Source organism: Dermochelys coriacea, chromosome 7 (assembly GCF_009764565.3).
Source record: "Dermochelys coriacea isolate rDerCor1 chromosome 7, rDerCor1.pri.v4, whole genome shotgun sequence".
Classification (NCBI taxonomy): Eukaryota; Metazoa; Chordata; order Testudines; family Dermochelyidae; genus Dermochelys; species Dermochelys coriacea.
In genome coordinates this window covers 107,247,152-107,269,289 of record NC_050074.1, presented here as the reverse complement: position 1 = coordinate 107,269,289, position 22,138 = coordinate 107,247,152, and the positions used below count along the sequence as shown (strand labels likewise).

General features: G+C 43.7%; 1 protein-coding gene across 1 annotated transcript in view; it reads left to right on the top strand.

Moving 5' to 3' along the window:
- The window catches only part of LOC119859024 (deleted in malignant brain tumors 1 protein-like), a 52,361-nt gene extending 30,341 nt beyond the window's left edge, over window positions 1-22,020 (top strand). Inside the window, 7 exon segments of the mRNA XM_043519373.1 lie at window positions 10,933-11,126; window positions 12,655-12,781; window positions 12,784-12,936; window positions 13,169-13,229; window positions 13,495-13,681; window positions 20,442-20,833; window positions 21,550-22,020. Coding sequence (XP_043375308.1) covers window positions 10,933-11,126; window positions 12,655-12,781; window positions 12,784-12,936; window positions 13,169-13,229; window positions 13,495-13,681; window positions 20,442-20,833; window positions 21,550-21,790 — 1,355 coding nt within the window. The 3' untranslated portion in view covers window positions 21,791-22,020.
- The last annotated feature ends 118 nt before the right edge of the window (window positions 22,021-22,138 follow it).

The window sequence follows — 22,138 nt, the reverse complement described above, 5'->3', positions numbered from 1 at the left end:
CACTCTCCTTACAGTGTATATGATAAACCCATTGTTTCATGTTCTCTGTGTGTGTGTATATAAATCTCTCCTGTTTTTTCCACCAAATGCATCCGATGAAGTGAGCTGTAGCTCACAAAAGCTTATGCTCTAATAAATTTGTTAGTCTCTAAGGTGCCACAAGTACTCCTTTTCTTTTTGCGAATACAGACTAACACGGCTGCTACTCTGAAACCTCTGATATTCTTGTTAACTGCTGGAATTAGCCTACCTTGCTTGTCACCATGAAAGGTTTTCCTCCTTTCCCCCCCTGCTGCTGGTGATGGCTTATATTAAGTGATCACTCTCCCTACAGTGTGTATGATAAACCCATTGTTTCATGTTCTCTGTGTGTGTGTATATAAATCTCTCCTCTGTTTTTTCCACCAAATGCATCCGATGAAGTGAGCTGTAGCTCACGAAAGCTTATGCTCTAATAAATTTGTTAGTCTCTAAGGTGCCACAAGTACTCCTTTTCTTTCTGTGATTTCACAGGGCATGTACTGGATTCCTGTCTCCACTGCTTTACAGAAACATACCTGCATTCCAATGGAAAGAGCAGATATCTGCAGAAGTAAAGCCATTTTCTTCTTCTCTGGCTTTCATACTATTTTAACAGTAGAGAATTATTCCATAGGTGGCTCCTTTTTCCATCATCCGAAGCCCTTGTCTACACTAGAGTGGGGTTTGCACTGATGTGCCACTACGTAAGCAACTACTGGCAAAAATTCCTAGTTTAGATGAGCTGCACCAATGAAACGTGCTTTATACTAAACGGTCTCACGCCAGGTTTGAAAGTAGGCCTAAATCATTTTCAAGTGTCCTATTCCCACCATAATGTGAACAGTCATGTGCATGTCGCCAGGAATGGTCATGTTAGGTAATGCTGAGGCAGCACCATTAAGGAAAGGGCAGACACAAAGCACAGACATTGCATGGAACCCATCAGATATAGGCTAGGGTTGTGCTGTGCTGACTAGCAAATTGTGAGTTAATAAACAGCTTTCCTGTTCCTACCCTGTCAGGCTGAACTGCTGACCAGATACACTCCTATGGTCACAGTAGCATCTCTATGCACCTTTCTGGGCACATGGAGGGGAGATCACCACAGAAGGTAAATCAGCACATAACACAGTTAGCCTTGTTCAGTCCTCATTGGGCTGTCACTTCAGCTGCCACTTCCTAAATTTGAGGCTACATTAGCTGGCTCCGGGTTCCTCGCACAAAGGGGTTTGTATTTTTTTGCCCACATTCCAGACAGATTGACCACGACCCCAGAGAGTGAAAAGAGCATAATTCATCTTGTACAAAATGTCAAATAATAAGATTTCCCAAGCTATTATGATTGATTAATTAATAATAATGTAAATTATTGTAATGTATTGTAATCATTTGGATGTGGATGCAAAGTTCTGACTGGCTAGCACTCCAACTTCATGTGCTGCCTTTCTTCAGATGTGAAAACCTTTATCCGGTTTGCAGAATATTGTGAAAATTACTAAAGCGGGGCTTTTATTTTCTTTCATGTACCTGGCCAGTTCCTGAAGAGCACACTGCATCCAAAACAACAGCTATTTATTAGTTGGGTTCAGTATAATTATCAGAATCTATCCACTCACATTTGACAGTGAGGGGCTGCTTCTCTAGCCCTTAACCATGCTGAAAAGGATTAATCCTTTCGTGGTTCCACTGAGGACAATTAGATGCCTTCCTCATACAAATACTCCATCCTGAGAGAATCCCACTCAAGTCTAATCACCTAAGGGTATGTCTACACTACGAAATTAGGTCGAATTTATAGAAGTCGGTTTTATAGAAAGCGTTTTATACAGTCGAGTGTGTGTGTCCCCACACAAATGCTCTAAGTGCATGTAGTCGGCGGACTGTGTCCACAGTACCGAGGCAACAGTCGACTTCCGGAGCTTTGCACTGTGGGTAGCTATCCCACAGTTCCCGCAGTCTCCACCGCCCATTTGAATTCTGGTTAGAAATCCCAGTGTCTGATGGCACTAAAAGTTTGTCACGAGTGGTTCTGGGTACATATCGTCAGGCCCCCGTTCCCTCCCTGCCTCCGTAAAAGCAAGGGCAGACAATCATTTTGCACCTTTTTTCTTGAGTTACCTGTGCAGACGCCATACCACGGCAAGCATGGAGCCCGCTCAGCTAACCGTCACCGTATGTCTCCTGGGTGCTGGCGGACATGGTACTGCATTGCTACACAGCAGCAGTTTATTGCCTTTGGCAGCAGACAGTGCAATATGACTGGTAGCCGTTGTCGACGTAGTCCTGGGTGCTCTTTTAACTGGGTGCCTGGGCAAACATGGGAGTGACTCAGCCAGGTCATTTCCCTTGTTTCGTCTCATGGTGATTGAGTCCTACCGGCAGTGCACTGTCTTTTAATTTGCAGCCAGCAGAAGACGATGGCCAGTAGTCATACTGCACCGTCTTATGCCGAGCACCCAGGAGGTGACGATGGCTAGCGGTCGTACTGCACAGTCTGCTGCCAGCATGATGTATAAAGATAGATGAACAGGTTTCAGAGTAGCAGCCGTGTTAGTCTGTATTCGCAAAAAGAAAAGGAGTACTTGTGGCACCTTAGAGACTAACAAATTTATTAGAGCATAAGCTTTCGTGAGCTACAGCTCACTTCATCGGATGCATTTGGTGGAAAAAGCAGAGGAGAGATTTATATACACACACACAGAGAACATGAAACAATGGGTTTATCATACACACTGTAAGGAGAGTGATCACTTAAGATGAGCCATCACCAGCAGCAGGGGGGGGAAGGAGGAAAACCTTTCATGGTGACAAGCAGGTAGGCTAATTCCAGCAGTTAACAAGAATATCAGAGGAACAGTGGGGGGTGGGGTGGGAGGGAGAAATACCATGGGGAAATAGTTTTACTTTGTGTAATGACTCATCCATTCCCAGTCTCTATTCAAGCCTAAGTTAATTGTATCCAGTTTGCAAATTAATTCCAATTCAGAGACTGCTGAATTGGAATTAATTTGCAAACTGGATACAATTAACTTAGGCTTGAATAGAGACTGGGAATGGATGAGTCATTACACAAAGTAAAACTATTTCCCCATGGTATTTCTCCCTCCCACCCCACCCCCCACTGTTCCTCTGATATTCTTGTTAACTGCTGGAATTAGCCTACCTGCTTGTCACCATGAAAGGTTTTCCTCCTTCCCCCCCCTGCTGCTGGTGATGGCTCATCTTAAGTGATCACTCTCCTTACAGTGTGTATGATAAACCCATTGTTTCATGTTCTCTGTGTGTGTGTATATAAATCTCTCCTCTGCTTTTTCCACCAAATGCATCCGATGAAGTGAGCTGTAGCTCACGAAAGCTTATGCTCTAATAAATTTGTTAGTCTCTAAGGTGCCACAAGTACTCCTTTTCCTTTTAAAGATAGATGAAGTGGCTCAAAACAAGAAATAGTCCAGATTTGTTTTGTATTCATTTTCTCCTCCCTCCCTCTGTGAAATCGATGGCCTGCTAAACCCAGTTTTGAATTCTATCCTTGAGGTTTTGAGTTCTATCCTTGAGGCGGCCATTCAATTTCTCGCAAAGCCACCCCCTTTGTTGATTTTAATTCTCTGTAAGCCAACCCTGTAAGCCATGTTGTCAGTTGCCCCTCCCTCCGTCAGGGCAACAGCAGACAATTGTTCCACGCCTTTTTTCTGTGCAGACGCCATACCACGGCAAGCATGGAGCCCACTCAGATCACTTTGGCAATTAGGAGCACATTAAACACCACATGCATTATCCAGCAGTATATGCAGCACCAGAACCTGGCAAAGCGAAACCGGGTGAGTAGGCGACATCAGCGCGGTGACAAGAGTGATGAGGACATGGACACAGACTTCTCTCAAAGCACTGGCCCTGCCAATGTGGGCATCATGGTGCTAATGGACAAGTTCATGCGGTGGAACACTGATTCTGGGCTCGGGAAACAAGCACAGACTGGTGGGACCGCATAGTGTTGCAGGTCTGGGACAATTCCCAGTGGCTGCGAAACTTTTGCATGCATAAGGGCACTTTCATGGAACTTTGTGACTTGCTTTCCCCTGCCCTGAGGCACAAGAATACCAAGATGAGAGCAGCCCTCACAGTTGAGAAGCGAGTGGCAATAGCCCTGTGGAAGCTTACAATGCCAGACAGCTACCGGTCAGTCAGGAATCAATTTGGACTGGGCAAATCTACTGTGGAGGCTGCTGTGATGCAAGTAGCCAACGCAATCAAAGATCTGCTGATATCAAGGGTAGTGACCCTGGGAAATGTGCAGGTCATAGTGGATGGCTTTGCTGCAATGAGATTCCCTAACTGTGGGGGGGCCATAGATGGAACCCATATCCCTATCTTGGCACCGGAGCACCAAGCCAGTGAGTACATAAACCGCAAGGAGTACTTTTCAATAGTGCTGCAAGCACTGGTGGATCACAAGGGATGTTTCACCAACATCAACGTGGGATGGCCGGGAAAGGTACATGACGCTCGCATCTTCAGGAACTCTGGTCTGTTTCAAAAGCTGCAGGAAGGGACTTTCTTCCCAGACCAGAAAATAACTGTTGGTGATGTTGAAGTGCCTATAGTTATCCTTGGGGACCCAGCCTACCCCTTAATGCCATGGCTCATGAAGCCATACATAGGCAGCCTGGAGAGTAGCCAGGAGCTGTTCAACTACAGGCTGAGAAAGTGCAGAATGGTGGTAGAATGTGCATTTGGACATTTAAAAGCGCAATGGTGCAGTTTACTGACTCGGTTAGACCTCAGCGAAACCAATATTCCCACTGTTATTACTGCTTGCTGTGCGCTCCACAATATCTGTGAGAGTAAGGGGGAGACGTTTATGGCGGGGTGGGAGGTTGAGGCAAATCGCCTGGCTGCTGGTTACACACAGCCAGACACCAGGGTGGTTAGAAGAGCACAGGAGGGTGCGGTGCGCATCAGAGAAGCTTTGAAAACCAGTTTCATGACTGGCCAGGCTACGGTGTGAAAGTTCTGTTTGTTTCTCCTTGATGAAATCCCCCGCCCTTTGGTTCACTCTACTTCCCTGTAAACTAACCACCCTCCTCACCTCCCTTCGATCACCGCTTGCAGAGGCAATAAAGTCTTGTTGCTTTACATTCATGAATTCTTTATTAATTCATCACACAAATAGGGGGATAATTACCAAGGTAGCCCAGGAGGGGTGGTGGCGGAGGGAAGGACAAGGCCACACAGCACTTTAAAAGTTTAAAACTTATTGAATGCCAGCCTTCTGTTACTTGGGCAGTCCTCTGGGGTGTAGTGGCTGGGTGGCCAGAGGCCCCCCCAGTGTGTTCTTGGGCATCTGGGTGAGGAGGCTATGGAACTTGGGGAGGAGGACGGTTGGTTACACAGGGGCTGTAGCGGCGGTCTGTGCACCTGATGCCTTTCCTGCAGCTCAACCATATGCTGGAGCATATTAGTTTGATCCTCCAGCAGCCTCAGCATTGAATCCTGCCTCCTCTCATCACGTTGCCACCACCTTTCAGCTTCAGCTCTCTCTTCAGCCCGCCACTTACTCTCTTCAGCCCACCACCTATCCTCCTGGTCATTTTGTGCTTTTCTGCACTCTAACATTGTCTGCCTCCATGCATTCGTCTGTGCTCTGTCAGTATGGGAGGACAGCATGAGCTCAGAGAACATTTCATCGTGAGTGCATTTTTTTCGCCTTCTAATTTTCACTAGCCTCTGGGAAGGAGAAGATCCTGTGATCCTTGAAACACATACAGCTGGTGGAGAAAAAAAAAGGGACAGTGGTATTTGAAAAGACACATTGTATAGAATAATGGGTACACTCTTTCACGGTAAACCTTGCTGTTAACATTACATACATAGCACATGTGCTTTCGTTACAAGGACGCATTTTGCCTCCCCCTTCCCCTCCGCCTGGCTAACAGCGGGGAACATTTCTGTTCAGCCATAGGCAAACAGCCCAGCAGGAACGGGCCCCTCTGAATGTCCCCTTAAGAAAAGCACCCTATTTTAATCAGGTGACCATGAATGATATCACTCTCCTGAGAATAACACAGAGAGATAAAGAACAGATGTTGTTTGAACACCAGCAAACATACACTGCAATGCTTTGTTCTACAATGATTCCCGAGTACGTGCTACTGGCCTGGAGTGGTAAAGTGTCCTACCATGGTGGATGGAATAAGGTTGCCCTCCCCAGAAACCTTTTGCAAAGGCTTTGGGAGTATATCCAGGAGAGCCACGAATGCCAGGGCAAATTAATCATTAAACATGCTGGCTTTTAAACCTTGTATAGTATTTTAAAAGGTACACTCACCAGAGGTCCCTTTTCCACCTGATGGGTCCAGGAGGCAGCCTTGGGTGGGTTCGGGGGGTACTGGCTCCAGGTCCAGGGTGAGAAACAATTCCTGGCTGTCGGGAAAACCGGTTTCTCCGCTTGTTTGCTGTGAGCTATCTACAGCCTCCTCATCATCGTCTTCCTCATCCCCAAAACCTGCTTCCATGTTGCCTCCATCTCCATTGAAGGAGTCAAACAACACGGCTGAGGTAGTGGTGGCTGAACCCCCTAAAATGGCATGCAGCTCATCATAGAAGCGGCATGTTTGGGGCTCTGACCCGGAGTGGCTGTTGGCCTCTCTGGTTTTCTGGTAGGCTTGCCTCAGCTCCTTAAGTTTCACGTGGCACTGCTTCGGGTCCCTGTTATGGCATCTGTCCTTCATGCCCTGGGAGATTTTCACAAATGTTTTGGCATTTTGAAAACTGGAACGTAGTTCTGATAGCACGGATTCCTCTCCCCATACAGCGATCAGATCCCGTACCTCCCGTTCGCTCCATGCTGGAGCTCTTTTGCGATTCTGGGACTCCATCATGGTCACCTCTGCTGATGAGCTCTGCATGGTCACCTCTGCTGATGAGCTCTTCATGGTCACCTGCAGCTTGCCATACTGGCCAAACAGGAAATTGAAATTCAAAAGTTCGCGGGCCTTTTCCTGTCTACCTGGTCAGTGCATCTGAGTTGAGAGTGCTGTCCAGAGCGGTCACAATGGAGCACTCTGGGATATCTCCCGGACGCCAATACCATCTAATTGCATCCACAGTACCCCAAATTTGACCCAGCAAAACCAATTTCAGCGCTAATCCCCTTGTCGGGGGTGGAGTAAGGAAATCAATTTTAAGAGCCCTTTAAGTAGAAAAAAAGGGCTTTGTCATGTGGACGGATGCAGGGTTACATCAATTTAACGCTGCTAAATTCGACCTCAACACCTAGTGTAGACCAGGGCTAAGTGAGTGCTGCTCAACATGAGTAAGGGTTTCAGAGGCGGGTCTTGAGTGAGCATGTACCAATGCGGGTAACTGATGAATTGGCATAACGCTGCTTGTGTTTATCAAATCAGTTGCACATTCCCATCACTTTCAATATCTGTGTGTGGGTTAGTAGTAATGTTGAAGCACTGTGTTAGTATATTTTAGTAGAAAATAATTTAATAATTAAATCGGAAATAATCAGCCATGCAGTCTTAATAATATCGCAATATCCACCTACAATCAAGGAAGTGAATGGCAGCATAAATACAATGTATCCATGGTGCCACATAGCCAATGCTCCAATTAGTCCACTGTAGTAGGCCATATCTCTCTAGTGGCCCTCTGGAAAGAAGGTGGGTGCTGCTCCTGTCTCAGCGTTTGGGGCGCAGCCCTCCATCTCTGCGTATCAGGGCCCCCTTTTGAGGGGGCGTTAAAGCAATCCATACAAAAAATCAATAGGCTTCTGAAGACCACAAAAACAAAGTCCTAGGCCCTCAGGAAGCCAAAGAAGACAGGTCCTTCTCTTTTCTGAGAGGGCCTGGGTGGCCAAGGCTCTCAAGCAGTTTTCCAGTCAGGAACCCCTTCTTCCAAGGGACAAGGAGCTCTGACTTGCAGTCCTGCTGGCCTGAGTAGGGATCCTCCTTTTTCAGGGTCTACCCATCTCGAGGCCTGACAAGCCTTACAGGTGTGTTGCATTGAGGGTGATTATGCCCAGAAGAGATCTTTAATTCTTTCCCAATGGGAGGTAGGGATCTGCCCCACATACAGACGTTTGTGAGCTCCAGTGATATCTGCTTCCATAAGACCAGATGCAAACTGCAAGGTTTGGAACTAAGCCTTCAATTTTTCTGCATGGAGGAATGGGCAAATCCTGCTCCTAATGGAAAAATGTGAAATGAACTGCATAAGAGGACGGGGATACCGGTGGTAATTTCCTCCCTCCAGCTCCTCATCCCATTGGTTTCCCCACAGCAGCAATGAGCTCTCTCATTGTAATAGCTCATCCCACATATAATTGTACTTTATTTTTTCCAGCAACTCATAACATTTGTGTGTGTGTTACATAAACTATTTAAACTGGTACAAATCCCTACTCTGAATGTGCTGCAAAAGTTCATGTACCACTGAAGACTTTGAGGTGCCTTTCTCACATAGATATAGCCAGACTTTGCCTTTCGGATGTCTTGCTTATTTTAGGACAGCCTTGCTGTTAGCACTGACTGAGTCTCACTTAAATTTGTAGTTTGGTATGTATTTTCTCTGTCTCTCTCTCTTTCAGGGATGATGTTCTAGATTATGTCTTTCCTTTCTCCAGTAACTCATAAAGTTCATTTCAATGTCTCTTTAATAAACATGCTACTTTAGTTTTGTCATCTTCTTTTTGTATTGCCAACTGTACTCCCTACCACACAGCAGACCAGTACAACTAGTAAGTCTTTTGTCATTCTTGAATTACAGAATGTTGTTTTCAATGTGTGATCCATGTTTACATGCCTATTTGAAGGGTAGCCCTTAAATTCACAGTGGATTTCCTGAATTTTCATTTCCACTTGTATACATACACAAATGTATTCAATGGATATAGCAGATATCTGGAGAAGCAAATAAAATATTTTAATCTGGCTTTCTTTTCTGTTTGTTCAGTAGAAAATTACTCTGGGGACAGCTCCCTTTCAGATTTTTCTAACTCATTTTCTAGTCCCACTGCAAATAATGGTGTGAAAACAGTGTGTTTACTTGATTCCTATCTCCAGTGGTTTACATAAACATGCCTACACTTCATAGAAAACCCATAGTGCTCTACTCTGATTTCCTTACTATTTGGAAAGTGGGAAATTATTCTGGAGTTGTCTCCTTTTCAAATTCCTCTAAACCCTAATCTACACTGGAGAGGTTTTGTAGCTATTCATTTAGCAGCACTGGTACAAATCCCTACTCTGGATGTGCTGCACAAGTTCAAGAACCACTGAAGACTCTGGAATGCCTTACTCACATAGATATATCCAGACTTTGCTTTTCAAATGTCTGATTTACCTTAGAATAGCCTTGGTGTTAGCACTAACTGTGTCTCAGCCCTGCTCTACTCTATGGGTTAGGTCGAATTTAGCCGCATTAGGTTGATTTAAAAATGATTGCCTCCACACAATCAACCCCGTTCTGTCGACCTAAAGGGCTCTTAAAATCGACTTCTGTACTCCTTCCCGACGAGGGGAGTAGCGCTAAAATCGACCTTACTGGATTGAATTTGGGGTAGTGCAGACACAAATCGATGATATTGACCTCTAGGAGCTATCCCAGAGTGCTCCATTGTGAGTGCTCTGGACAGCACTTTGAACTCTGATGCACTAGCCAGCTACACAGGAAAAGCCCCAGGAACTTTTGAATTTCATTTCCTGTTTGGTCAGTGTGGCGAACTCAACAGCACAGGTGAACATGCAGTCCCCCCAGAATCATAGAGCGTAGAATGTTTCTATGCTCCCCCTATCATCTCCGTCTCTGAGGTTATCGCAGGCAATAGAAGGTGAAAAAAAGGCACTTGCGATGACATGTTTTCCGAGCTCATGCAGTCCTTCCACACTGATAGGGCACAGCTTAATGCATGAAGGCATTCAGTGGCAGAGGCCAGGAAAGAATTAAGTGAGCGCGAAGAGTGGAGGCAGGACGCGATGCTGAGGCTAATGGGATAGCAAACGGACATGATGAAGAGTCTGTTGGAGCTGCAGGAAAGCCAACAAGAGCACAGACCCCAGCTGCATCCACTGTATAACCGCCTATCCTCCTCCCCATGTTCCATAGCTTCCTCACCCAGACACCCAAGAATGTGGGGTGGGGGAGGCTCCGGGCACCCAGGCACTCCACACCAGAGGATGGCCCAAGCAACAGAAGGCTGTTATTCAAACAGTTTGATTTTTAGTGTGGCTACAATAAGCAATGTGGCCTTGTCCTTCCCTCCTCCCCTTCCCCACCCGGGCTACCTTGTCCGTTATCTCTCTTTTTTTTTTAAATTAATAAAGAAAGAATGCATGGTTCAAAACAATAGTTACTTTATTTTGTAGCGGGGAGGGTGGTTGGCTTACAGGGAATTAAAATCAGCAAAGGGGGCAGATTTGCATCAAGGAGAAACACACAACTGTCACACTGAAGCCTGGCCAGTCATGAAACTGGTTTTCAAAGCCCCTCTGATGCGCAGCATGCCTTGCTGTGCTCTTCTGATCGCTCTGGTGTCTGGTTGATCAAAATTGGATGCCAGGAGATTTGCCTCAACCTCCCACTCCACCATCAACATCTTTCCCCTTACTCTCACAGATATTATGGAGCACACAGCAAGCAGCAATAACAATGGGAATGTTGGTTGCGCTGAGGTCTGACCTAGTCAGCAAACTGCACCAGCGAACTTTTAAATATCCAAAGGCACATTCTACACTTGCTCAGCCTATAGTTGAACTGTTCCTTACTACAGTCCAGGCTTCATGAGCCATGGGAGCAAGGGGTAGGCTGGGGTAGGTGCGACCATATGGTGCTGCCGGCTGGGAGAACAGCCGGAGGCAGAAGCCTCTAGCTCTCATGATATTACAGGCGGGACTGAATCTTCATGAGATGAACTTAAAGAAGAGAATGACCTGGAGTCTCTGGCTCCCATTCGGTGCACTAAGAGGAGGATGGCCTTGTCTGTCCAGGCACCCCTGATTGACCTCACTGAGGAGGATTCCAATGAGTCCTTCCAGAGCAGCAGTACCATGTCTTCCAGCAGCACCCAGGCATCCAGAACGGATCCCCCGAGCTCATCTCTGGTGGGCAGGAGAGCAGAGTTGCAGGGGAAGTGGTGGAATACCAGGATGGGAAAGCTCATGTTGGGGGAAGATCAAGGGCTTCTCCTGGTGGCCTGCAATCATCGTCTCCTACAGAGTTATGTCCAAATGTGAGGCAATCTCTGGAATGAGCTAGGTGTAATGGTTTGGGGATGGGAAGTTCTCCGAGGTTTCAGCAGACAAGTTGGTGGGTCTGATGGCTTTTAGGCAGCATTTCAACCACTCCACATTTAATAAGCTGGTCTCCTATTGACGATCTGTACACCATGCCCTGAGGTTTTTAGGAGCCAGGCAGGGAAGATGTTCCCAGAACCCCTGGCCAACCAGCTAAAAACTAACTTCTGCAACAACAGCAAGGAGCCGGTGGAGGAGGACCAAAGCAGAGAGCAAATGGTTTCCAAAGTCACAAACAACAACAGGGGCCTTGAAGGGTTGTTTATTGTGTGGGATAAAAAAACCCAGCCCCATTCCACCCGCTGTTTGAGGGGGGGCCTTTGCCAGATTTGCAGAGATCAATTCCTGGAGCTCTTCTACATGTACGATGAGGACGGGTACCAGTCCTAGTGCACCGTCTGCTGCGAAGGCAAGGAGCTGCTGTTGTGTAGCAATGCCAGCTGCTGCAGGTGCTTCTGTGTCGAGTGCTTGGAGGTCCTGGTAGGGCAAGGTACCTCGGCCAAGGCAAAAGAGCAAGAGCCCTGGAGCTGCTATATGTGTCAACCACAGAAGTGCTATGGGGTGTTACAGCGCCGACCGGAGTGGAATGTACGGCTGCAAGACTTCTTCACCAGCAACAAAGGACAGGAATATGATGCACCTAAAATCTAAAAGGCTCACACATTTCCCAGAGTCACTACCCTTGATAACAGAACATCAATGATTGCATTGGCTACTTGGATCACAGCAGCCCCCACAGTAGACTTGCCCACAACAGCAGCAGTGATGGTGAGCTGGTGAGCTGGTGAGCTGCCATACCATAGCATCTGCATGGGTAACCCAGGAAAAAAGGTGCAAAATGATTGTCTGCCGTTACCTTCACGGAAGGAGGGGTGACTGATGACATGTACCCAAAACCCACCCGCAACAATGTTTTTGCCCGATCAGGCATTGGGAGCTTAACCCAGAATTCCAATGGGCAGCAGAGACTGTGGGAACTGTGGGATAGCTATCCACAGTGCACCCTCTGTAAGTCGATGCTAGCCACGGTAGTGAGGATGCACTCTGCCGACTTAATGCGCTTAGTGGGTACATGACACCCCAAAGGGGTGGCACAGGGAAAGTTAGGACCATGGCTCTGCGTCCACACACATTGGACAGCAGAGGGGGCTGGCTGTACAGAGGAGAAAATGCTGCACCCACCCATGAGGGAATGTAGCAGGGTGCACAATCCCACCTGGACACTGGAGGGTCCCCTGGAATGCATGAAATTGAAAATAAGGGAATTGTGTTAACATTAAAAATATTGTTTCCTGTGCTTTTTCAAGAAACATCACTGAGACTGGTGAATGGATAGAATGGGTGTTCCAGTCGTGTTGAAGTCCATTACAGTGGAAGCTGGGGAACAGTCTGTGATGATGCCTGGGACATACATGATGCAGAGGTTGTGTGTAGACAGCTTGGGTGTGGGCAGGCCATTAGTCCCCCAGGAATGCCTGGTTTGGTGAAGACTCCGGAAGTGTTCTCCTGGATGACATGCAGTGCAGAGGGAATGAATCCTCTCTGTGGCAGTGCTCACACCTGGCATGGAGCACACATAACTGCGCCAACCATGAGGATGCCAGTGTCATCTGCTCAGGTACTTGATTTCTATTATTTTTTTAACATGAATTGTATTTTAGGAGCATTAAATTCAAACTTTCCAAATGGGAAACTCATTGTTATAGGGGATCCCAGGGATAACTACAGGCAAGGAAACTCATGGCAACGAGACTCCATTGTGCCCTCGGTACCATGTTACCAAATCTTCCATACAGAGGCTTGCGAGCTCCACTAATCTCTGCTTCCATAAAATCCTATTTGTTCTGCAGGGTTTGCAGCTGAACCTTTGGTTCTTCTGCAAGAGGAAATTAAATGGCAAGAAATGAAGAGGTACTTTCCCCCTTCCAGGACCTCATCACATTGTTTTCCCCACAGCAGCAAGTGATCTAGCTTATTGCAATAGCACACGTCAGATGTAGTTTTACTTTATTTTCGCCAGTAACTCAAAGTTTATTCAAACATCTCTTTTGTAAAGTATTGAATTTTGGCTTTTCTTTTCTTTATTTATTTACCAGCTTCTTCCCCTACAACACAAGTGCCCATTACTACACGTAAGTTTGTATTCCTATTTAAAAAGTGGCCTATTATTGCACAGGCTGTCCTCAATTCCTGTCTCCACTGTTTTACAGAAATTTACCTGTATTCCCATGGAAAGAGAAGTTGTCTGCAGAAGTAAAGCCATTTTCCTCTTCTCTGACTTCCTTACTATTTTTACAGTAGACAATTATTCTGTAGTTGGCTACTTTTCCCATCCTTCTGAATCCTTGTCTATAGTGGAGGGGGTATGTCACTGCCGCAACTAAAGTGAAAATTCTTAGTTAGATGAGCTGCACCAGTGCAAGCTGTGCTTTGTACCAAATGGTCTCACCCCCAGGTCCTTCTCTTTTCTGAGGGGGTTGGGAGGCCAAGGCTCTCAAGCAGTTTTTCATTCAGGAACCCCTTCTTCCAGGGGACAGGGAGCTCTGACTTGCACTCCTGCTGGCCTGAGCAAGAATCCTCCTTTTTAAGGGTCCACCCATCTTGAGGCCTGACAAGCCTTACAGGTGTGTTGTATTGAGGGAGATTGTGCCCAGAAGAGATCTTTAATTCTTTCCCGATGGGAGGTAGGGATCTGCCCCACTACATCCATACAGATGTTTGTGAGCTCCAGTGATGTCTGCTTCCATAAGACCAGATGCAAACTGCAAGGTTTGGAACTAAGCCTTCAATTTTTCTGCATGGAGGAATGGGCAAATCCTGCTCCTAATGGAAAATGTGAATTGAACTGTATAAGAGGAAGGGGATACTGCTGGTAATTTCCTCCCTCCAGCTCCCCATCCCATTGGTTTCCCCACAGCAGCAATGAGCTGTCTCATTGTAATAGCTCATCCCACATATAATTGTACTGTATCTTGTCCAGCAACTCATAACATTTGTGTGTGTGTTGCATAAACTATTTAATGTTGTCTTTCATTTTCTTTCTGTAGTACTAACTCCTCCACCTGTCACACAAGAGCCCAGTACCACAAGTGAGAGAATAGTATTCCTGTTTCCTTGCCTATTTGAAGACAGACTAGTAATTTCACAGTGTGTGTACTTGATTCCTATCTACAGTGGTTTATGTAAACTTGTCTACACTCCATAGTAAATCCATAGCACTCTATTCTGGTTTCCTTACTAATCTGACAATGGGAAATTATTCTGGTGTTGTCTCCTTTTGAAATTCCTCTAAACCCTAATCTACACTGGAGAGATTTTTTTTTAGCTATTCATTTAGCAGCACTGGTACAAATCCCTACTCCAGATGTGCTCCACAAGTTCAAGTACCACTGAAGACTCTGGAATGCCTTTCTCACATAGATATATCCAGACTTTGCCTTTCGAATGTCTTGCTTATTTTAGGACAGCCTTGGTGTTAGCACTAGCTGAGTCTCACTTAAATTTGTAGTATGTTATATATTTTCCCTCTCTCTCTCTTTCAGGGATGATGTTCTAGATTAAGTCTTTCCTTTCTCCAGTAACTCATAAAGTTCATTTCAATGTCTCTTTAATAAACATGCTACTTTAATGTTGTCATCTTCTTTTTGCATTGCCACTCCCTACCACACAACAGATGAGTACAACTAGTAAGTCTTTTGTCATTCTTGCCTTATAGAATGTTTTTTTCAATGTGTGATCCATGTTTACATGCCTATTTGAAGGGTAGCCCTTAAGTTCACAGTGGATTTGCTGAATTTTCATTTCCACTTGAATACCTGTATTCAATGGATATAGCAGATATCTGCAGAAGCAAATAAAATATTTTAATCTGGCTTTCTTTTCTGTTTGTTCAGCAGAAAATTACTCTGGGGGCAGCTCCCTTTGTCTAACTCATTTGTCTAACTCATTTTCTGGTCCCACCACAAATAATGGTGTGAACATACCTGTGTATGTCCCTGTATATTGTATCCATGGTACCTTCTCTATCAAATTTAATCATTTTATCTTAAACTGAATTTCTGTACCTATCTTTTTTTAATTTATCAGTGAACTGCTGTGCCTACTGAGTGCCAGATTCACGGCCACCAACATGGGCCTTTCAGTTTATACCCATTTCAGTGGGGGAGGAGGGGTGATTGGCACAGAGAGGGGATACCTTCAGAATCAGTGCATCTCCCAGTTGATCTGTTGGTGTCCTGTTCCCCTGAGCAGGCTCCTGGTGGATCGGTGTTGTGGGGAGTTTGCATTATGGCACACATATTGCTGATCAGTTTACCACCACCAGGGAATAACTATGGCCCCAAATGTTATTAGGGAACCATAATCATATTGTATAAATATAATGAGACCACCTAAGCCATTGTAATTAATTAATTAATCTAGGACATTATTTGGACTAGCATTGTAGCCCACTGTGCTTCCTTGCTTCAGCTAAGAAAAATGTATCTAGTTTACAGATTCCTTGACTATTACTAAACTGTGTCTTCATTTTCTCTCATCTTTGTCAGTCTCTGACCGTTACATGGAATCAGGAGCAATGGTTATTTATTAATTCATTTTATTGTAGTTATTTGTTTGCTCCAATGTATTTCCTTTTAAATACTACTAATGTCCTCAAAGATGGCTCCACTGACCTACTGTTTGAATGTCTCAGCTGACAAAAATAGATAATAAAGGAAAAAGGCTTTTGTCTGACATTCCCAGAAATCTGCTAAGCTTTATCTTGGAGTACAGTTTTGGAGGAGGTGATATGTGTTTTGGCCAAATTATATTAATCACAACAACCTGAGAAGAAAATAAATCATTACATATTTGGAGCCATATGCCATCCTAGAGCCAGATGGAATAAAATAAAAACTCCATCCCCAAACTTTTGTCCATTTTCTGTGCCACACAATACATATTAGAAACAAGAGGTTTCTGACACTGCTGATGTCAATGAAAGATTTGCCATAGACATCCATGGGGTCAGAATTTCACTGTAAATCTTTAAACTTCAATGTATTCCATACTATGGTATTGGTCATGTTTTCTTGTAGTATTTGCATAATAAAAGTCTCATATACCCTGTATCTGCCCCCAAGAGAGCCAGAGACCTCGGTGGATGTATTATGTGTGGATCAATGATGAGATAGAAGCCTAAATCAGAAACATAGTGATGGTTTCCTCTAGTTTTGAAAATTCATTTCCCTGCTTTTCTAAACCACATTGCTGACACTGGTGAGCTAAGAGGGTGGGTGTTCAGGTTGCATTGAAGTCCCTTACAATGAAAGCTGGAGAACAGTCTGTGATGATGGCTGGGACACAAAAGACACAGATATTGTGTGCAGGCAGCTTGGGTGTGGATTGGTTATTTCAGCCCCAGTTAGTGCCCATTATGGTGAAGGCTCAGGAAGCATCCTCCTGGATGATGTGCAATGCAAGGGAGATGAATCTGTGGTCGTGCATAGACATAACTGTGGCCATCAAGAAAATGCCAGTGTAATATGTTCAGGTACTTCAGCAGGCTTTGTCTCAGACTCTGGGTTAGGTTTCCCTAAGATGTATATCACTGCAGTGTTTTCTCATTTTTTGAACTAATATGTATTTCCAGGTTCAGTGCACCATTCAGATTACACAACCCACCAAATGCTTAGATAATGTGCTGGGGTCTCCTTGCCCAATGGGCCACATGTTTTAAAAAGGCATCTTGGTTGTAACTACAAAGTATGAGCAAACTCTTCTCTAGGTGCAAAATGGGTATTTGAGCATGCAATTACCTGTCCATGCAAATATACACAAAGAGCTTAATCTTCTTCCCATTTAAACTCATAGTAATTCCCCTTTTCAATTTCAAGCAGGCATTTTTTTCATTAGATTAGTCTTTGAAAACTGATGGTAAATGGCAGCTCTATTCATCAGAACATTTTCTATTAATATTTTCAAAATCCTTTTTAATTTAATTGCTTACTCTGTATGTTAATTGATTATGCTATAATCATAATAATAAATAATGCATGAAGCTTCATGAACTATCCTTAATTTTTGCTTTTTGTTATCTTCTTGCATAGCTCCTCCTGGTAGTACAGAAGCACCCAAGACTCCTGGTAATATTTTCTTATCCTTTTTTTACTACTGTTCTGCAAGCTTGGTTAAGAGAAACTAGTTGGGAAAGCCTGATTAGGCCATTTTATTTGGTGTCTATTGCACCTGTTAGGCATATTTGGACCATCGTGGCTTTTCCTGATGGTCACTCACTGCCTTGGAGGCTGTTGGAGCCCTAAGCGATGGGTGACTTTCCAGTGTGACTCAATTACACAGTTTTAAAATTCCAAATATTCTGTGGTCCCAGTATTCACTGTGGTACACAGGCCCAGACAATACAGACTTTAAATATCGCAGTGTCAGAGACCAACAGTAAGGTGGCAGATATGCTGATCTCCAACAGAAAAGAATCTTCATTGTTTGGGAACTTCAGAGAATCGTTGTCATGGAGGATGGCCAAGGAGTGGAACGGGGGTCACAAAGTCTCCAGGAACCAATCAAGAAAGGGAGGAAAGTAGGAGAAAAGAGGAAAAAGTTTTGAGATCCATCAGAGAAGGAAATGTGATAGACATCTGCAGACAATGGTGAAGCCAAAGAGGGATGCAGATTGTCCCATTAAACTGAGTCACTACATGTTTTAAGCAATGGCTCAAGCTCTACATATTTTGGTAACAGCATGTTGCTCTAGTAGAAGAGCTGTGTTTTGGCAGCATGCATGGAGAGAAGGAGGCAGTCTGCACTTGTATATTTTATCATTAAGCTAAGTCTGCATTTTTAGAGTGGTCTTCATATGGATTAGTAGGCCAGTTAATTGAACCCCTGTTCACTGCACCTCGCTGGAGCGGGTGTCTGGGCCAAAAATCACAAATGCAGATCACTGGGTTATTGCTATGGCCTATGCTTATTACTATGGCTAATGCTCTCCCTGTTAGGCAGCATAAATAACTATGGAATCAAACTAATTTATGTAACCTCAATATTAATTCCATAAGGGAGATAGGCAGGGGAAGTGAACTTTCAGTGGTGTCAATCTTAGCAATAAAGAAAGGGCAAATTCATTTTCTCTCCACCCAGCTGTTATTTCCAGGCTAGTTAATATTCTGTGAGGCTAATTGCTTGCCAGTGATATGAACATAATATACAGCAGCATTTTAATAACTACTGGATTTTTATACATGCTTCAATATTGTTTACTGATATTCAAATTTCTCATCTAGTGGCACTTACATGTCTGCCAGATTACGTGTGCAGTAATTAGAAGAGCCTATATCTGGTCAAAAGGCTATTTTTCATGGAATGTTCACTTGAATGACCCAACTTGTAGACCTTTTGTATGGTTACAAAATCCCATGTTATATTCCATATACCTTATGATGGCTGTGGTACAAAAAGTGAGGTAAGAGTTTACATCTGAAAATACTGTATATCAAAATAACTTGTTAAAATTACTTACTAATGAAAAGTTGTCAGAATAACTCTGTGCTTTTAAGATCCCTAAAAGATTCCCAATGGGAAGAAAACACTGTAATATTTATATCACCATGTAGTTTTGTGAGAGCCAACACTTGGGGGATTGATTAGGGGATCTCTAGAGCTGAAAAAACGAGCAGCTACAACTGGAGCTAAAGAGCCAAAGTTCCTTAGCCAGCCTTGCGATAGACATATCCTCTATAAATTGGGCACAGGGGCACCTCTAACACACCTACACAGAAATAAGTTTATTGTAAACATAACTCAAAGGAAAAGTTCAAGGATCCACTCCTAGTCCAGATGATATTTGTGGCTAAACTACTGACTTTGGGGGAAGCACAATCAGACTTTCTTTTCCCACATTTTTGCTTCAGGATTTGTTGGGTTCTGGATTGGGTAGGGTGCTGGCTGCTTATTTTGGACAATTAAAGAGATAAGATGGGTGAGATAATATCTTTTATCGGACCAACTTCTGTTGGTGAGAGAGAAAAGCTTTCGAGCCACACAGAGCTTTTCACTGAAGTTGGTCCAATAAAAGATATTACCTCACCCACCTTGTCTCTCTAATATTCTGGGACCAACACGAGTATAACTACACTGCATATTTTTGACAATGTCTTTTCCTTTGTTCTGTGGAAGCAGTATGTGTCGTGTTCAATAATGCACTTGGGCCTTGAGACTTTAGAAATCCTGTTTTCTTGAGTTAAAAGAGAAAGAGGCGCCTAGCCTTGTGCTGGATCTCTGCACAGGGCTGAATTTCTCTCACTGCAGCACCTAGCAAAGAAAATCATGAGGTTCACCAAAGATCCCAAAGTTCCAGAACACAGAGTATCGTCTTATGTGCAGCATCATACAACTGCTGGAAGAGTACAATAGGACATATAAGAATTCTAGGCACAATGGCTGCCACAGTTCATCAAGAAAATTGTGATCCCATTACAACATACGAATAGACATGGCTGGCCTATCTTTTGTTAGGTTGTCTGTGAGCTCACACCACTGAGGATCCATATAGCTACTTCCCTATCTACCTCCATATGCTGACACCAGATTCAAACCTGCAGACATTAATCATGCAAGATTCCTATTGAGATCATTTGGAGTCCTGTATGTGTAAGATCTGTTGCATTAGGCATCCCACCTCCATGTCCAATTAACACAATAGTGGCTTCACACAATGTTGAAGAAACCAAAGCCTGAGCCCCACCATCTTGTGGGGGAGTCCAAGCCCCACTGCCCCGGGCTGGGGGGGGGGCAAAGCCCAAGGGCTTCACTCCCAGACAGCAGGGCCTGTAACCTGAGCGCTACCACCCAGCAAGTCTAACAAACACCAACCCTGGCAACCCTGTCAAAATGTGGTCATAACCCACTTTGGGGGCCTGACCCACAGTTTGAGACCTGCTGATCTAGCATAAAAGGGAATCTAAAAATATTCAAGCTGAAACCACTTTTTCACCCGTACTCAAACAATTCACTGCTGGCTCATCTGACTTTCGGATAACTTGTAGTGCATTACTGCTATCTAGGTTATAATATTTCAACAAGACTTTTCAAGCACTGTACTCTGTATTTTTTTTAATGTTTTAACAGGTAAATAATGGGACTATCAACTATTCCAACATAGTCAGAGCATCCACTTCTAGTAATTTGATCACCAGGGCAAAGAGTCCTCAGTTACATTTCACCTGCAGAATGGACCAGAGCATGATAGAGGACATCATGCACATCGTTAACAAGTCTGACTCTTTAGAAACTGATGAAACTCAGTATGGACGATTCAATGTGAAACTTTTCTTTTATGAATCACCATTTTTTTCAAGTCCCGTGAATGATTTCCCATACTTTGTTGACCTAAACCAGGACTTATACATTCAAGCCACTCTCTACAGCCCTGATCCAAATCTGATGTTTATAGACACATGTGCAGCATCTCCTGATTCCCATGACTTTACAACTGTGAAATACGATTTAATCAAGAGAGGGTAAGGAAAATATTGAACTCACAGTTTAAAATGATTTTTTTTATGTAACTGACCTCGCAGGGGACACAGCAGGGTTTGAACCTCGGCCTCACAGACCCAAAAGCCTCTACCACTTTGAGGTAAAGGAACGTATATATTAGCTAGCTGCAGTAGCCTTTTATATGAACCAACCATTAAAAGGAACAAAGAATCACACTTTTCATAGCGTGGATTACATATAATTCCATGTATATATTCTGCATATGGACGGATTTGGAAAGAGAAACTAGTTTAAAATCTCTATAGAAATTTCCCATCTCAGTAAAATAAATGGCAGGAATTGTGAAACAAAGATTTGGGTTTCTCTTCTTTTGTTTTTTCTTTTTAGAAAATCCAAATGGGAAATAAAAAAACATTGGAAAGATAGCAAGGCTCTTTATCCATATTTTTGAAAGATGCTTTCCAAAAGTATTCTTATAAAATTTCATTGTGTGTTTTCAAAATGTTTTTTGCATTTATTTCATTATTTACACTCCATCTCTGTGTATTCAGGAATTTCATATTGTGAATGTTTATTAACCTTGTTGTTTCAAATGCATGAAGGAAAGTTCCAGTCAACTTATAATGCAACAAATGTTTATTTTTATGCAGCACAAAGTCATATGGCATAATGCAATCTCCATATTTCATTACTGTGTGAGAACAGACTAATTTTATGTATTTTTTCTTTTTCTCAGGAGTGTAAAAGACAATACCTACACTACTTACACTTCATCAAACAAAAAAATTGTTCAGTTCCAATTTAAAGCCTTTCAGTTTTTTAATGGATACTCTACAGTTTACCTCCAGTGCAAAATGGTGGTGTGCAAGGTGTATGATTATTCTTCCCGATGCTACCAGGGCTGTGTAACTAGGAACGAGAGAGACAAGGTCTGCCAGGAAAATGTGACCGGTGTTGGGCCACTTAAGCTAAAGTAAAAGAATTCCAGTAACTCAGATGGGCGTATTGTCAATTTAACATGAAGTTATTTCAATCGCTTTTACCATCAAAAGGATTGGTTCATTGCATGATTTCCTGCTGATGAGCTCTAGAAGCATTTTTACCAGTGTAGCAAATTCCTAACAAACATCAGAGTACTGGCTTAGTGATGGTATACATCTGAATATGTTCCTTATCTGTCTTTACCATTTCCTAATTTCAAATCTGTTGCATTTACTTCCTAGACAAATAAAAGCCTATATTTCTCTTCAATAAATAATCTTGGTTATAAAAATATAGGTGAACCAGAGGATTCATTTTCTGATCTAGACTTAGTGACAACAGAA